Source organism: Pteropus medius, unplaced genomic scaffold (assembly GCF_902729225.1).
Source record: "Pteropus medius unplaced genomic scaffold, Ma_sr-lr_union100, whole genome shotgun sequence".
NCBI classification, from domain to species: Eukaryota; Metazoa; Chordata; class Mammalia; order Chiroptera; family Pteropodidae; genus Pteropus; species Pteropus medius.
In genome coordinates this window covers 4,206,960-4,224,318 of record NW_024355990.1, presented here as the reverse complement: position 1 = coordinate 4,224,318, position 17,359 = coordinate 4,206,960, and the positions used below count along the sequence as shown (strand labels likewise).

Genomic DNA, 17,359 nt, shown 5'->3' with positions numbered 1-17,359 from the left:
AGAAAAAGCATGAGGAGAAGGAATAGGCAAGAAAAAGAGGGGATGGGGAAAAAGCATGACCTTGAGAGAGAGGCCGGCGGGGGCCCCGCCCCCGCCACGGAGCCACCCCATCTCCGACACGCAGCAGAATCACCCCTCCTGGCCCTGTTTCTTAAAACCCCAGCTTCCACGTCCAGTTCCGCTCCCGTTGGCCTGGGCCGGGTGGAGCCAAAGCTGGCCCTCCCCTTGCTTCTTTATGCGAGCCGACTCCCACTGAGCCCTGGCCCACCGATCCGCTCCCCTGAGACCGAGGCCGACACTGATTTCCTGTCCTACTCTCCAGTCTGATGAAGTCTGTGGCTAATGCCAGTCTAGCATCGGGACCGTACCCAAACCGTGTCCCTGAGCTCCGCTAGCCATCCCGGCCTCCTGGAGAACGAGGCCTCCCCAGGAGGCTGCTCGCCGAGGCCTGGCTTTTGCGGGCAGTACCCTGGGCCCGGGATCTGTCTCCTCCTCTGCCTCTCTGAAAACCTGTTTGAACTTAGTGATTACGTTAGAAAGGACACCGTCGACAAATTTATACTAAAGTATTATTGACTTCTATTGGCCTCACTGAGAGGGGAGAGCACTTGACCCAAAAGAATGAAAGGAGGATTTCGGAGATCTGTCTGCGGGGTGCCGATGCCAACACTCTCTGCTCCTCACTCTCTGTGACTCTCCTCCTCCTGCAAGAGCGGAGAGGAAGTGCGGGCAGACAGCAGGGGGTTAGGGCTTCTGGCAGACACGGGCATGACCTGCTGATCATTTTGGAAGGGGGCAGATGGCCAGCACACTTTGAATTTCAGAAAAGTCATGGTGGGACAAGTTAAGCCGAGGGCTCGGCTTGGCCTGAATTGGACCCCAGCGCCGCATCCTTTAGCCCGAAATGTTTCAGGCCTGGCATTTTAGATAAAAAGACTTCTCCCTCAACCGAATGACAGGAGACAAATCTTGTCCTTTCATTTCTCAAGTCCTTTGCTCGGAGGATGGATGCCTTAATGCCAACAATTCGGGAACCATAAAGACCCCCCAAATCAGTATTCCTTTCAGGCCACCCAAGTAGTTCCTAACACACAGAAGTGTGGCTTTTTTATCTTTTCTTCTTTGATGAAAAACAAAACGGCGGGTGCGGGGGGATGGGAAAGAAGAGCACTTAGCAAAGAGTGAGAGAGAGAGAGAGAGAAGAAGAAAGAAAGAAGAAAGAAAAGAAAAGAGAGACAAAGACACCGACAGTGCCCGGTCCTCAGACACTCACCACTTGCTTCTGCTTGAGGGGCTTGACGCAGAAAGTCCCGTCTGAGTGCTGGAATGGAAACGGGACCGTTAGGACGAGGGAGCAGGGCAGCGCAGTGCCAGCTGTTCTTTCGTTACTTCTCCCAGTGACACGTGCTCCCCGCACACCCGCAGCGTGGCGTCACAGACCCCCGAAGCCGGCGGGGGTCTTCTGAGGGTCTGGCCCAACCCCTCCGGCTGAAGAAGAGGAAGCGAGGCCTATGGGGTGGGGAGCCACGTGGCGAGTTGGTGGCACAGCCGGAACCAGACTCCAGTGTCGCCCCCGGTGTGGTGTCCCTTCAACTCCCCTGCAGCATCCCCCGAGCCAGCCCCACTCGCCGAGCTCAGGCGGCCGGCAAACAGCGGGTGCACGGCAAACAGCGACACAGGTAAACACAGTAAAGTGAGGCCCTACCTTTTCGAAAGTGCCCAGCAGTACGTGGCAATGGCCGAAATACTCTGGAGGAAATCAAGGCGCACGGATGAAGAAGAAAACCACACAATGCACCGCGACGCCCACCAACCCTCCCCGATGCCTCGCCATCGGGCAAACCGTCCGGGCTGTCACGAGAGGCCCCGTTCTGGATCCCAGTGGTGTCCTTGTCAGCCCCAGGAGCTTGGGGACGCACGTGTGTGCGTGTGCGCGTGTGTGTATATGGGGGGGTCAGAGGCTGCTGACCGACACCCGCAGAGAAGCTGTCAGGCCTTGTGCCACCAAAGGGCAGTGTGTACGGCAGAAGACAGAGGGCGCTCTTACCGTCTCCTTCGTCCACCACGGCATGGACCACTAAGGGGTACACCTCCCGGTCCAGATCGAAGCCAAGCTGAAGGGACAGAAAAGAAACAAACAAACAAACAAAGGCCTTAATGGGCTTAAGCAGCAGAGAAATCCACCAGGGAGGGAGGGGTCGACCAGAAGCTCATCGCCGCCCCTCCTTCACTAGCCTCGGAACGACCCAAGTCCGACTGTCGGACCGTTGTCCACCGGTTCTTTTTAAAATCACAGCTGTGGAACGTGCAGGTTCTTTACTTTGAGCACGGATGTCTCGAAATATCCCAGGCTGACGGGCTACTTTGGAACAGAAAAATTTTGAGGTTTGGCGCATCCTTTTAAGGGTATGAGGAAGTTATAAGGCTGAAGGTGAGCATGACCTTGGGGCGCCTGGGCGGCCCTCACGAGCTCCCGGGCCCGTCCGGGGCTATGTGCGGGACTCGCCCTGGTTTTCTCCCAGCGGCCTGTCGACCCCATCCGGGGGGCAGCTCACCTCCTCTTCAGCCCACTCCGAGGGGTCCACGGTGTGGGAGGGCAGGCAGAACTGTTGGCACACCCCTCGCTTGTAGTGCACCGTCTCCGACTGCAGGCGGTTGTCTTTGGGGATATAGCTGTCGATCAAAGTGGGAGGCAAAGCAAGAGTTAGCATCTGGCCCAGATGGACCCGACCTTTTCCTCGGTCTCGGGCCTGTTTTCCATTATCAGCAGGCTCTGGGAATACGATCGAAAAGACCAGACCTCCTTTATTACCTATTTCCTTTGCTCTTGCTGGTAATGCTATTAAACTGATCTGTGCGACCCACGCAGCCACAGAAAGTAGCTTAATAGATTTCTAACAGCATCTTAATGACCTCAAGGGCAGTGCTGCCATCTGCCACTGCACCGGGGACGGCACAATGTACAGGGAAAAGGCGAGGACGTGTGGCTCTGCAGAAGTAAACCCGAATCCAGGAACGCGATCTCGCCTGGTGTCAGAAAAAGAGCGTTTTGCTCCACGGGTGAGCACGTGGGGCGGGGACCCTAACCCGTCTGGGAAGGGAGTGGCTGCCCTGGCCTCGCCCTCACCTGGCGACGCCGTTCTGGAACTCCTCCGTGGCCTGATAGTAGATGGTGATGGCCACCCGGGCGTCGGTATCGAAGGTGAACTCCACGTTGTAATGGGCCTTCGCCGGGCCGGCCTCTCCCCCCGGGCTCGTCGCCTCCTCAGCGCATCTAGGAAACCGCCGAGACTCAGCACGCGGCGGGAAGCAAGTCAGCGTTCCCACATTTATCTGTTTGCTTGACGTTTCGTGGGCTTCTCTCTGTGATCACAAACGTCCGCCTCCCCGTGCACGATGGCGGGGGGGCTCCGCCACTGCTCCGGTTTGGCGTTTCGGGATTTCTGACATGTCACAGCGCTGCCAGTGACATCCTTGTGCATTTGCTGCACTTTTTCTTTTTTCTTTCTTAGTTTTCAAAGTTTCTAATCACAGAGTTTCCGCAGTTCCCACAAGGCGGGTCGCAGAAAGCAGCCGGCCCCTCCCCTTTCCCCTCTCTCCCTTTCGAGGGAGCCTCCGACCTGATCGTGTACCTGCTCTTTCTAAAGAACATGCTCCCATCACTCATTCTCCATTTTTCAGCTTTAGGCATCATCTGCTGACTTCCTACGATGGATGTGAGGATCTCCCCCGCCCCAGACAGGAACCCCCTCCCCACCCATCACTTCTGTGATGATACCAATGTTAGTCACGGCTCGGCCGTGGAGGAATCTGATTATTGTTCTTTTCACGCAAAAGTTTTTCTTAGAGTTTGTGTGCATTTTTTTTCCAGTTGCTTAGTTTTCTATGTGCCTTCTCACTCAATCAAACCCAAACTCTCAGCCGGCCGTCTAACCCTCTGGATGCTCAGATGCACCAGGTGTGCCATGTGTTGGTCTTCTTGGGGAGATCCCTTCTGGAGCCCCCGACCTGCCCCATTGGACCCTGGGCCCCTGCATCCACACACAGCGCCATCCTGCAATGCTCCTTCCCCGTCACCCTGGTGCGTCCCTCTTGTCTCGCTCCCGGGGGGATGGCATGTTTCCTGCCTCCCCTGGCTTCCTATTTCTTGGGTTACACTTCCATTTTGGTGGAGCACAACTTCCGGTTGCTTCCTGAAAAAGGGTGTGTCGAGGGGGATAAACTTTCCGAGAGATTTTATCGTACAGTCGTGCTTAACTGAAAGTCTGGCTGAGGAGAGAATCCTAGGTTAGTTCCACTTCCTAGAATATTTCAACTTTTCTTCCTCATTCTATGGATTTTTTTTGTTTTATTTCTGCTACCATGTTTTTAATCTCTATGAGCATTTTTTTGTTCCCTAAATGCTTTGTGTCATTGCGTCCATGGGCCAAGAAGACAACACTGTCTCTGAGGCTGTAAATAAAGTCTTCCTCTCCCTGTAGAGTTTTTGTCTCCACTTAGTGGTTCCCTTCCTGTTGGTTTTTTTTGCCACTGTGTTTCATATTATAGATGTTACTTACACATCCAAGAATCTTTGGTTGTCTGCTCATGTTTAAGAAATTTAAACCCCCTGATTGGAACTCTGAGTGCATAGTGGGGCTTGGGGACACTAGGCTCTCCTGGGGGCGACTCATCTGGGTCTGTCCAGGAACCTCCAGGGCCAGTCTCTTTGGTCTTCCCATCCGGGGGGGGTCTGATTCCCCAGCAAACAGTTTTCCTGTCCTCTGACAAAGGCCCGCTTGCCGGCATTCTGGGATTGGGGGTGCAGGGCAGGTCAGAGGGCTCAGCATCCAGTGAGCCTCAATTCACTTAATCCTCCTGTTTTAGTACTGAGTCCAGCCCTTACCTGTGCCCGGGGCTCCCAAGTCCGGAGATTCTGTTGAGAATCATCTGCCAGCCTTTGGCCGGGGTGTGAGAAGGGCAGTCCCAGTGGTACAGTGTGAGGGAGGGGACCTGACTGCCTCGTAAGCCGACTTCCCGCGGGTCCTCCTCCCTCTAGCCTTCCACCCCGACGTCCAGAGGTAGCTGGTACTGCCAGTGCCTGTGCCCTTGGGGATATCACAGCCCAAACTGGGTGATTCTCGGCTTTTCCTTCTGCTCACTCAGGGTTCTGACTTCTTGGATCTGCTGAATTACTTAACCTACGCCCTCTATTTCCACCTTCTAAAGCTTTGTTGCTGCTGCTCCTTCCCATTCTCCCAATTCTTGTGGATTTATGCTTTTAGAAAAGGTCTGATCACTATTCAGTGGGGTTTTGACAGGAGAAGCAAAAGTAGATGTTCAATCCTCCATCTTTGGCTGGGAACCTGAGAACCAGAATTTATTCCCAGGCTCTTAGAAAAAACAAAACCCAAACCCTTCCCCTTAACCTTGATTGAGCACCAGGTGCTCCCCTTCCATTATCTTATTGACTTTTGACAATGGCCATGGAAGGTAGCATGTCGTATCGTTTTTTTACCCATGAAAACCTGAAGCTCAGAGCCTTACTCAAGCAGGCAGCCACGGAGCGGGGAGCGAAACGGGCTTGTGCTCCCAAGCCGGGTTCCAGCACATCGTGGCCACCTCGCTGTCCCCGAGCTGTGGCCAGGCTGCCACATCGGGCCCCTGCACCCGTCTCCATTAAATACACAGGCAGGCCACGTGTGACGAGCGTGGACAGAGTAGCTGACTGCTGGAAGGTCACCCAGTCTATTCTGTCCCCTGGGAGGGGCACCGCCCAGCGGTAGCCGGTACTGCAGCAAGAATATCTCCTTGGCTCCCTTGTCCCCAGAGTGGACCCCAGGGGCGGGAGAGTGGTCAGGGAAGAGGTCAAAAGTTCAGGGACAAATAAAATATAAAAATCAAGAGAGAGAGACAGAAAATAGATTAGTGGTCATTTAGACCTAGAAAGGGGGTTTGGGGGGAAATGGGCCGTGACTGCTAACGTGCATGGGGTGTCTTTGGGGGCGATGAAATGTTCTCAAGGTTGACAGTGGTGGGGATTGCACGAGTCTGTCAATACACTAAAAACCACTGAACTGCATGTTTTAAATGGGTGAACTGTATGGCACGTGAACTCTATCTCAATACAGCTGTGATATCGCAACAAAACTATCAGAAACAAACTTCCTCATGCTCATAAGGCTGACCTATACAAGCGTGAAACAATCTGAGTCATCTTCCTTGTCCATCCAGAAAACTATGGGACTTCGGATTCGCCCTCACCAAACCTGTCTCCCGGGGAACCAGTGAGCCTAAGTAGACAGATGGGCTAGCTGGAGCGCGTCCTTGGCTTTAAAATGACACTACCTCGGGGACAACACAGAGCAGGCAAATCAATGGTGAATAGTATTGATGGCGATGATTAAAAAGCCAACCCGAGACACTTTGTGTTCCTCAGAGGAAGGGCAGATGACATCAAGAATAAATAAAAAACTAAATGCAAGCGATAAATAGGGATTTCATATCCCGAGTTGAAATATCCCATTTTTGCATAGGCGTGTTGAGGTATCTGCAAATTTTGTTTTTTTTCCCCTTCAATAATTCTTTCTTTTAACAAAAATTTCATAAAATAGGGACAATGACTGCTTCCTGGGAGGTCCTTCGCAAGCACAGATGTGACAGGAGGTGTAAGCAAGCTAGATGCAGTGAGCCCCGATCCTGGTGGACGGGATGCCCCTCTCAGCGCCCGAGTCAGGCTCTGGGGTGAGCATGACCGTATCTGCGAGTCTCTTAGGGCAGCTGGCTGCCCCTGCCCGGGGGAGGGCACCTGGGCCTGGCCGGGCCCCCGGACTTACTTGACGAGCCTTAGAGTGTCCTTTCGGATGTTGATCAGGCTCCTCAGAGTCTTCACTGGCTCCTGGGGAGGTGGCGCAGCATAAGGAAACTGTCAGAAACAAAGAGCGGGAAGGCGGTGAGTTTATAGGGATCAACAACTGTCCCTCGCCGATATAGGGTTCCCCGGGTGACAAAGAACAGCCTCGCGCGGTGAGGTGGGCGGCCGCCCGTCTCTTAATCACGTGCGGACACTGAGATCTGACATGTCACGTGATAAAACTGGGGTTCGATCTGGCCTGAAATGAACTAGATTGATCTGCTTTTCCCTTTATGTGAAGCTTATCCGAATCGGCATTCGAGATGCGGATAACTCATAAAGACCACCCAAGTTCCACGTACGGAAGGACACACCGTGGCCGACTGAATCACAAAAGGCTTTCCCATCTGACCTTAGACGACAGGGAGCCAGACCTGCAAGGCTTTGCCTTCAGTGAAGCCACACGGTGTCTTAGGAATTCAAGAAATGCAAACGAAGGAGAACCCGCCACGGGCAGGGAGCCGGGCGTGCAGTCAGCACACGGCACGTCTGCTGACGCTGACCATGTGGGGCAGAGATGCGAGTCAAGAGCTCTCCCGGGGTTATCAAAGGCTTCTTTCTGGTTGTCGAGCATTTTCCTTACATTTTCGCTCTTTCCCCATTGAGACATCTGGATTGAGTTCGGTAATGAGGAGATAAAGGGAAAATAGTAACAAATGTAACTGGAAATTGCTTCCGGGAGATTAAGAATGATGGAAAATGTTTCCAGTATCGTTCTGATGTTATTTGGGCAATACATTTTTTTTTTGCGCATAATTCACAGAAAACCTACTAAGTCCTCGCAGCTCGCAAACCTGTGGCACACCTGGAAGAGTCTGCCTCCTGCTGCTGGTTTCAGAAAACTGGACACTCACGTGACACTCGAATTGTGCCTTCACCGATGTTTGCCGAATGTGGCTCCTTCACTTGGAAAACATAGCTTAACCTGCGGTACATGCGATGGTCTGGATTCGGCACGTTTGCTGGTAATTCATGGGCATGAACGTGACTCAAAATACACGTTGGATCTAAATGATCAGATGTGCACTCAGGCGTGCGTGGGGACAGCACTGATACATTAAACTTCTTCACTGATACATTAAACATGTCATTATAAGTTTGAGCAGAAAACTTAAAAAACACAAAAAGGTACAAAATCGGCCATCGTTTTGCCACTCAGAGACACCAGATTTTAGACTGCAGAGTCTTCACAGCGAGGCATCTATCCACTCATCTACCTCTGTGTCTCTACACGCTGTTTTAAACCGCACACACTATTTTATAGTCTTTTTCACTTAGGAAGACGAGGTAAAACATCTTTAAAGTCTATAAGTTGCTGACATGACTACACATATTAGAGAGAGGAGCACACTTTAATTAATTCTATATTATTTGATGTTTTAAGTTGGCTTTACTTTTTTTTCCTTTTGTTTTGACATAAATGTTGTGGCGAATGCCTCGTTCTTACATGTCTGCATGTTTGTTTGATTACTTCCTTAGGACGAATTCCTAGAAATAGAATTACTGGATCAAAGAGTAAGCATATTTTTAAGACTTTTAAAAATATTTTGCCAAACTGTTGTCCAGAAAGCTGATTCTAAGTCTGCTCTCCAGCTAGAAGCGTGTCAGGAGGCTTTTAGACCGGGAAGCTGAAATCCTGGTTCAGATCCCATCTGTGGCCCATCGCCCCACCTCCCACGTTCCTGGGCTGTCACACTAAAGGAATTTAAAACAATTTTAAAATAAGCTTAAGCAGAAAGTAATTAGGCAGGAAAATCTGACATAAATGCTAGTCTATTCTAAAGCCAAAATAAATGACTTTGGGATTAAAACTTTTTTTCAGGAGTAGCAGAGTTAATCATACTCATTTGCACAGGTACTTGGGAGTGAGCCTGAGTTAAAAAAAAAAAAAAAAGATGGTTCTTCCTTCGCTCTTTTCCTTTCCTCCTCCATACCCTCCAAAAAAAGAAAAACAAAAGCAAAGAGGAAACAAACAAATAAATAAGAAACTTTGTGCCCTTCGTCTTCCATTTAGAATATTACCTGAGCCTTGATTCTCTTTCACGACCCGTAAGGCTTGGTCTGTAATCCCCTGAGCAGACCAAATGTCATTCTTCATCCAGTAGTCTTGGCCTTAAGCCTGTCTTCGTTATGAAAAGTGAAACAGCATTTAGACACTGCCTTTCACTATCCTCCATAAGGCTGTTAAGAGTTTATTTACCCTAGGACGACGTCTGAGGGCAGTCCACAAGCCCGCACTGAGCCTGAGGCAGGAAGTCCGCACGTGGCTAGTGGCTTTCTTTCTCCGGCTGTGGGCCTGGGGGCGTGTTGTGTTCAAGACACAAAAGTCCCCTTCCTCCCGTTTCCTGGCCTGGTTGTGCCAGGGCGCTCGTGTGGAGAGAAAAGGTTCCAGCTGGTCTGGCTTGTCACTGCTCGTTCTCTAATTAAGATGTCTGCTGAGTACCTACTATGTGCCAGGCATCATGCTGGGTTCTTTAGATATATCTTTAAATTTTACTTTATCTAATTGTGGTAAAAGACACATAACATGAAATTCATCACCTTAACCATTTAGAGCATGCTGTTCGGTGGCATTAAGTATGTGCCCCGTCAGCATCGCCATCTCTAGTTTAGATATTCTTATTTATTATTCTCAACGCTAACAGACGTGTCTACCCTGCCTACCAGATGGTAAATGCCCGGAGGACAGCCTGACTTGCAGGAGGAACTAAAAAATATGTCGATTGACTGAATAAATGAAGGCCATCAGTAGTAACATCCCCGTTTTGCTTACAAAGAAACTGAGGCTCAGAAGTAGTGTAATTATTGAAGGTCCCAGGGCTGATGAGTAGCAGAGCCGGGGCTGAAATCCAAAAGCCACGCTCCCTCTCTCCTGGCCGCCTCGGGGGGCCGCCTGGTCCCGGGATGTCCCAGGAACCTGAGTAGAGGCAGAGTCTGAGCGTTAAACTTGGAGCTTGGCTGCGAAAGGCACGGAGAAGTTCTGGAAACGAGTCGAAACTCTGGATGACACCCTTAGGCAGCGGTACATACAAAAACGCACCTAATGCCACACTCCTTTTAAGTTTTAACAGGAGTATCTGAGGTCTTCTCAGAGAAGAGCTTTCCTAGAGCACAGCATGACAAAATCCCTTTGTCTGTCAGATCTAACAGCACCCGTGGAAGACGCAAACGGACATTCAGGGTACCATGGTGACAGAGTGGCGCTGGCAGCCGCAGTGGCGCCGGTCGCTGTCCACCTTCTGCCCAAGCTCAAGTGCGCGCTACTGATAGGTGTTTCTGAGGCACAGCGGTTTCACCTCTCTATTATTTTCAAAGGACAAAGACGCTTCCCCATTCATTCAACTCTCGCTATGCCCTGCAGACAGTGCGGGCCCAGGCTCAGTGACGGATCAGACACACCTCTCTCAGTTCTGTCGGTAAGGGGCCCCTAACCCCGACGGCTTGCATCTGGTGCACCGCACTCAGTGCAGCCCCCTCCTGGGACCCGCCTGCCGTGTCTGCACTGACATCAGCCCAAACCTCAGAATAATTTAAACCCCAAACGCCTCCAGCACAGGACGGGAGTATAGGAGAGGCTCAGCCAGCTGAACTCTTTCAATGGGACCCAGTGGGCTGTCAATCAAGGCTCCGCGTGAATCCTGAGCAAGTTCCTCTTTGGTCTTTTATCCTGGAGTTGATCAGTTTCCTTTTTACCTTTGCCTTCCATCGGCAAAGCCCCACCTGGTGACCAAACGTGGAACTGCCGGTTTAGATGGAATGGAAGGGGCAGTGTGTGTGTGCGTGTGTGTGCGTGTGTGTGCGCGTGCGTGCGTGTGTGTGTGTGTGTGCGTGCGTGCATGTGCGTGTGTGTGTGTGCGTGCGCACACACACATATATGTAGGTATATATTGACCACACATACTAGATTTTTTCAAAGTCATTATAATGTCAAATATTTTGTTAAACTGCCCGTATGGATGCACTCACATTTCTGTTGTAGAAAATATGGCCACAATGCATATGAGATAGTAGGATATCTTATTTCAGTTGTAAATTATTGGGCCTAGAAAAAGGACTACAATCCATGCATAAAAGTCAATAATTAACTTCAATAAAAAGGGTTTTTTTTTGGAAAAGTACATAATTTGCTAAAATTTGCTGCTCGATTCAGGCCTGATCGTACGCGTGCGGCATTCCCGACTGGATGCTCCTTCGGGCTGGCGCCTCACGTGCCCCCAACAGGTTTTGAGCCCTTCCTTACTTTCTGGAACCACAGGGTAGTCCAGGTTCACCTTGTGTTCTCCCTGTCCTACCCCTCGACTCAATCAGGTCTCCAAGGAGCCCTGGCTCCATTTCGGAGACGCCTACCTCGAACCGTCATTTACTCATTAACCTTTCACTGATGAACACTCAGTCGTTTGCAGGTCAATACAAATAATGATACAATGACCATTCCTTGACAGGAATCTTAACGGGGGGAAAAACGGGGATAAAAGAAAACAGATTAACACACACTAATGCAGTTTCTACTTAGAAAAAGCCCCAAATGCCAAGACTCTGCTCTCGAAGAGAAAGAAATTTGAGACAATTCATAATTTAAAAAGTACTCATTTTATATATTAGCAGCTGTATATAATATTTGTGCCAAATAACCAAAGAATAGTTACTATGGAAACAGACAGCTGGAGTCATATGCATTGCTCATTTACAGCACTACACAAACCCTTTTTAAAATAGATTTTAAGGCTTTTATATTTAAATCTCGGTTCCTTTTTATCTGATGCCTGGTTATTTTCTCAGCTTTCTCTACTTCCTCTCTTCTCAGAAATGTAGTGTGTCCAAGACTTACCAGCGGATATTTTTAGACCAGTGATGATGCTTCAGGACATTTTCTTAGATCGGTGTCAGGGGAGAACAGTTTAGTTTCTGAGTGAATGCTGAAAAATGAATACAAATTTGCCTATTTAACCAGCTGCAGCCCTGAGACAGACTGTATTGTGCCCGCAGTACGCGAGAATGTCAAGGAGCTATATTTGTAGCAGTAAAATTTTACTAAGTTTCCATCCAATCCTCCTGGGGAGTTAAATAGCCAGTGTAGAAAGGTGATCGTGAAGCTGACGAGGTGCGAGACATGCTTTTCACACAAATCACAGATGTCAGGGAGACACCAAGAGGGTGTCAGAAGATGACCTTGGCACAAAGATGCTCTGTGTCCAGGTTTGGTTACCCGAGCAATCGATCCAAGAAGGCCATCTATTTATAGTCTGTTAATTCCTCTGCTAGGTCCCCTGGCAGGGAGCACATGGGACCAATGTCATGGCTATGTGACATCACATCTAATGCTGACCTTTTCTAAAATATTTAAATCCCAGGATGAGTATGCCCGATCAACCGATTCTCTCTGTTCGCCCTAACGGGTGATAAGAAAAACGTGAAGAATCCACTGCAGAGCAAGGCGCCCATCACAAAATCGCACAGATCTGTGTCGACGACCATCGCAGGCCATGTGCTCTCTTCATTTATGGTCAGGTCCTGACTCATTTTGTTTGGGAGCCTTGAGATCACACGACTTCTTCAGTACCACTCGGACATCAAAAGCACCTATGGGGCTATGTGTGCTGCTCTGATGACAAATGAAACCCACTGGACTTCCAGTTCTCCACTAAGAGGAAGCCCCAATATGCCTAGACACAGGACCCTCCTGGCAGAAGAATACGCTCCCTAAGTGCACCACGCTTCCAAAATAAAAATACCTTCTCGAAATGAGCTGTTTTTAGATACAAAGGATTTTACCTAACGGCCGCTAATTTTAAGGAGATTTAAAAGAGAAAAAGAAGTGCTTTCAATCAAGCAGACACAGTCGACTTTTCCCTCCAGCGAGCTGGCAAATAATGACTAACGGTCAGAGAAGCTACGCCTTTCAGACAAGCACCTCATTCTGGATGCCTGGTCGGGAGCTGCAGAAACAAGCTCACAATTAAGAACCTACTTATAAGAAAGAAATTTTGAGATGCCCGATGCTGTACGCAAATAATATGCCTAGAAAGGCAAGCTTACCAGTATTAGTCAAAATTAGTATTTTAAAATACACAACATACCTTTTTTTTTCCCCCCCAAAGAAGTCTAACTGTCATCTTCTAGATGATGTATCTCAGAGACAAAATACATTATCCACAACATGTCACGTCCGGAGTCCAGCTCTAAGGCTGACTTACGTCACTGGCAGCTCCCTCGTCCTGTGTTCCATCCACGTCCCTCCCTTGGCCTCCTACCTGACACTGCTGCATCCCTCCGCATCTGTCACCTGCCACCTCTCGGTCCCTCCTGGCATGTCTCCATTCCTGAACCACATCCTTCAACATCTCCGATTTTCCTCTTCTCGGCAGCCGCCTCTGAATGGCTTTTCCTCTTTTTTCAGATTTCCTGCCTGCTACTAAGACCCTGGGCTTCTGGACATCTTGGGGGGCTTGTCAGAGGCGATTCTAGTTCATCAAGAATAAACAGGTGTCCTAGCATTAACCATAAGCTTTCTGAGACTAAAAATAGCCAAGCTCCAAGTTTAAACATGGCGCAGAGCAAAGATGGTGTAACAGATAGTAAGTCCCCAGGAGTCACTACACCGCATCTCTTAACATCACTAGTCTTGGCTCCTGGGTTTATAATCTCGGTTTGGCCGTTAATACGAAGATTCTTTAAACGCTAGTTAATAATCTGTCAAGAAAGCACAGCTCCACAGTTGACTGGGAAGTTGAAGATCAGCAAGAGGATTTAGCAACTGGCCTCTACCAGACAAATTATGGAAAAGGAAAGCTTTGCAATGGGTAAACCTGACAGACGCCACCTTGACCAAGTGGTCAAGGTCACTGTCACCAGTAATGAGTCATGAGCTACTATGTACCTCTGATCTGGTGTGGCCCTAAGAGAACCTGTAGTTTTTAAAATAGGAAGTGCACCTGTGGGAATTTTCGGTTTGGGTCCACACACCGTCGTTAGGCAAGATGCTAGCGCTAGAGAAAGCTGTGGTGAAGGGTATGTGGGAATTCTCCGCCATCTTTGCTATTCTTCTGTAAGTATAAAATTATTTCTTTTAAATAGAAGGTCTGCAAGAGAAATGTTGAAATGGAATGGCAAGCAGAGGACCTCAAAGGGGGAAGGTGTAGGTCTTGGCTGTGGGACTTTAGACAGATGGTTGTACCCCACGAAGCCTCCACTTCCTTACCAGTAAGATATGCTTCATGACGGCCACTTCATGATCTGTGAGATTAAAGGCTGTACTAATCGAGGTCCAGCCAGGAAAATAGAAACCATGCCCGTTATTTTAATGGGGAGACTTTAGTATAAGGAACTGGTCGAACAGGTATTAAAGCACTGAACCGCCACAAGATACTGAGTTGACAGAGAGAAAGCAATGGCAGGAAGCGGCTATGCTCCTAGGTCTGAAGGAGCGAGGGGGAGAGCTTGGGGGTATCAGGTCCCGGAGGCCCCCTGAGGCTGGGAGGTGAAGGGTGAGCTATCTCACCCTTCTCCTCCCAGCCCTGCAGGCCCTCTAGTACCTATAGATGAACTCGGAACACAGCAGGCGGCATCACAGAGCCAAAGTTTAGAGGGTGGTTTGGGGCTGGGACACAGCAGCTTAACTGTTAACTGGGAAACGGCTTGCTTCGTAGACTGTAAATGTCGCCTGCTGGCCCTTATTTTTATCATGACTTCTGTTAGGTGCCTGAGCTAACTGCACGTTCCCCCCGCCCGCCTCCTTCCTTTTAAAAATATGTTGCAGTATGGATCAGGAGGGGGAGCTAAAGCTCTGGTGTTTACAGCATTTAAAACGTTAGTAAATGGAAAACATAGCTAGGGACTGCTTTCTGGTCTATAATTATAGCGCCTCGATGCCGAAGCTGGCTTATCAGTGCTACTTTCCAAAGATAAAGCCTATGTCTGATTGGTGTCTGTAACAACCAGGGCTACTATTTTAGCTGATTGGCCCCGGCAAGACCATTTTAGAGAATGAAATAAGTGTGCTGCTTCCGGATGCTGCTTACATGTGGCCAGTTATCAAGCTATTTGATGCCGAAGTCTGACTTTTATAGGCTCCTGTAGAACAGTTTCGTTACAATTTAAGGCCACTGCCACTGTGCATCTCTTTAAAAGCCGAAAAAGTAAACCACATTTTTCTTTGAAATGCAACACCAGTAAGTACAGTTTCCCGTAAGATAGGACGTATAACAGGAAACAGAGGTGAGAGGGTACATACTGTTTCTGTATGTTTCAAAGAAATTTCGAGGAAATTCCTACGACACATGCTTTAGTTCCGCTGCTGAACGCCACAGAGCTCTTTGTGCTTTGGGTTGTTAAGAAACATAACATTAAGCGACAACCCAAAAGTTCAAGCGTTTAGTGGCATTTTCCAAGTCAGCAAAGCTTATGTCATAAAAGTTCTCAGGCTTCTGTAAGACCGTCCACACTTCATGTATCACGTCTTCCTGTGTGTGTCTGATCTTCCCGTGAGAGTCTAAGTTTGAGGGCAAAGCCCCTGGGAGCACTATCTTTGTGTGACCCACAGTGAACAGAACAGCACAGGCAGAAGACAGAAACGCATAGTTGTAGAATGAGTGGATAAATAAGCTCTTCGGAAGACTATAGCATGTGCCCATGTCGAGTCTCCGGATTTTGAACATTTGCCCCTTGGACTAAATGGCAGGCTAGCACCATTGATGCTCACGAAATAACTGTAGAACAGATGGGCCTTTTTTTTTTTTTAATAATGGGTTTGTGGAGCAATTTTTATACAGTTTAGTGGCTAAGACCCTCTGGCCCCGCCAGTGGGCTGTGTTGGACTGAAGAATTCGTCCAATGAGTATGGTGCCAGGAGCTGGGAGGTCCGGGTTCTTGCCCGGTTCTCATGCTTAGGATGCGTGAGACCTGGGCATCCATCTCTTCATCTGTAAAATGGGATTTACAGCTCTTGTCTATCTTGTAGGGTGATTAAGATCGGATAAAAAAAAAATGTTTTAAAAATCACACAGTGCTATGAAAATACTTTATCATTAGTGATCATCGGTGATTATCAATAGCAATAATATTGCCTTCTTTAAAGAATTCTGCCTGTAATGCAATTTTGAATACTCAGAAAAAAGAATGCACATGTAAAATATCAACAATTAGATAAATATCTCTCATTTATGGCTCCCAAGGCACTTGGGAGTAAATACAGTTGGGATGAGCTTCCCTTTGCTATGACCATGACTCTGCTGGACTTGAACGTCCTGGGAACAGTGATCGCGATGGAGACACCGATGTCCCTGATCATGGTGACTGGAAGGCCCTTTGAGATTTTCCATTTATGATTACGAGGAAATGGAAGACGCCGTCCAGAGTAAAATATGAGTGGAGCGAGCTCCCTCTGGTCTGTCGTGACGCTGGCAGTGTGATAGAAGTGTCACTTCCAGCACGAACCAGCCGAGGAAACGGAGCGCAGGTCTGAGAGGGACAGCCTCTGTCCCCTGGGGAGACCTGCACGGCGGCCGGCCGCTGGCTGAGGGCTGCTGATGCACACGCGGAGGTGACCTGCTGCCTTCCCTGTGCCATGTGCACACAGGCGCCTGGACCGCCAAGGGGCACACGGCCTGGACGGGCTCTCTGGGCTCTGCGGGGACCAGGCCTTGGAGAATACTTACACCTATGATCCACCGCTCCTTTTCAAGATGCGTAGATGTGTTTTTTAAAGTTAGGTATACCTAGGTAAAATTCACCCTTTTTTAGCGTGCAGTTCTATAAATTCTGACGAATACATACAGCTGTATAACGACCATCATAAGCAAACACTGGCGTCACCCCAAATGTTCCTCGTGCCTCTCTGCTGTCAACCCCTCTGTCCCCACCAGTCCCTGGCACCCACTGACCTGTTTCCTATCCCTGTGGTTTTGCCCCTTCCGGAATGACAAGACGCATTCCGTACGACACTTACATAAAATAGCCAAAGGCCTCACTCAGCTTGCACAGATCGCCCTGCGCTCAGCTGCTACGTGAGCCTCTCGTGAGTATTAGGAGGAGGGGGGATCCCAGGGTCCGATGAGTGCGAGGGGCCCCAGACTTCACTGAGGGCTGAGATGAGTCTGCCGGCTCTACCGAAAGCGAGACATGGCTGAGTAAGATGCCGAGCAGCCCTTCGAATATGAAGACAAAGGCCTCTCTTACTTTGAATTGTCCCTGTGTTAATACCTGCTCACCTCTTCCATGATTGCATCGTACTGGACACAACTCGATTTCCTTCCAGTTTAGGTAAAACTTTGGTGTTGAAAGAAAACATTAATTCCTATAGCGGAAACTGGATGCAGATAACTAAGAAAATTCTGTAAAGCGAAACAGCTTGAGTTTCCATAGAATGTTCTCCTTCCTGTCAGATTTGGCTTGGCCTCACATTGAGTAATTTTGTGCCTATGGGAAATACTGAAGTTTTACGGAATTCAGCAAGAACCACTCAGGAGCCTC

At 49.1% G+C, this 17,359-nt stretch overlaps 1 protein-coding gene across 1 annotated transcript in view; it reads right to left on the bottom strand.

Annotated features, from left to right (window-relative positions):
• EXOC7 (exocyst complex component 7) overlaps positions 1-17,359 on the bottom strand; it is a 93,743-nt gene that overhangs the window by 53,943 nt on the left and 22,441 nt on the right. Inside the window, exons 3-8 of the mRNA XM_039859521.1 lie at positions 6,816-6,904; positions 3,128-3,274; positions 2,556-2,673; positions 2,048-2,114; positions 1,706-1,749; positions 1,274-1,321 (exon numbers count right to left, since the gene is read on the bottom strand). Coding sequence (XP_039715455.1) covers positions 1,274-1,321; positions 1,706-1,749; positions 2,048-2,114; positions 2,556-2,673; positions 3,128-3,274; positions 6,816-6,904 — 513 coding nt within the window. The remainder of the gene's footprint in view (positions 1-1,273; positions 1,322-1,705; positions 1,750-2,047; positions 2,115-2,555; positions 2,674-3,127; positions 3,275-6,815; positions 6,905-17,359) is intronic.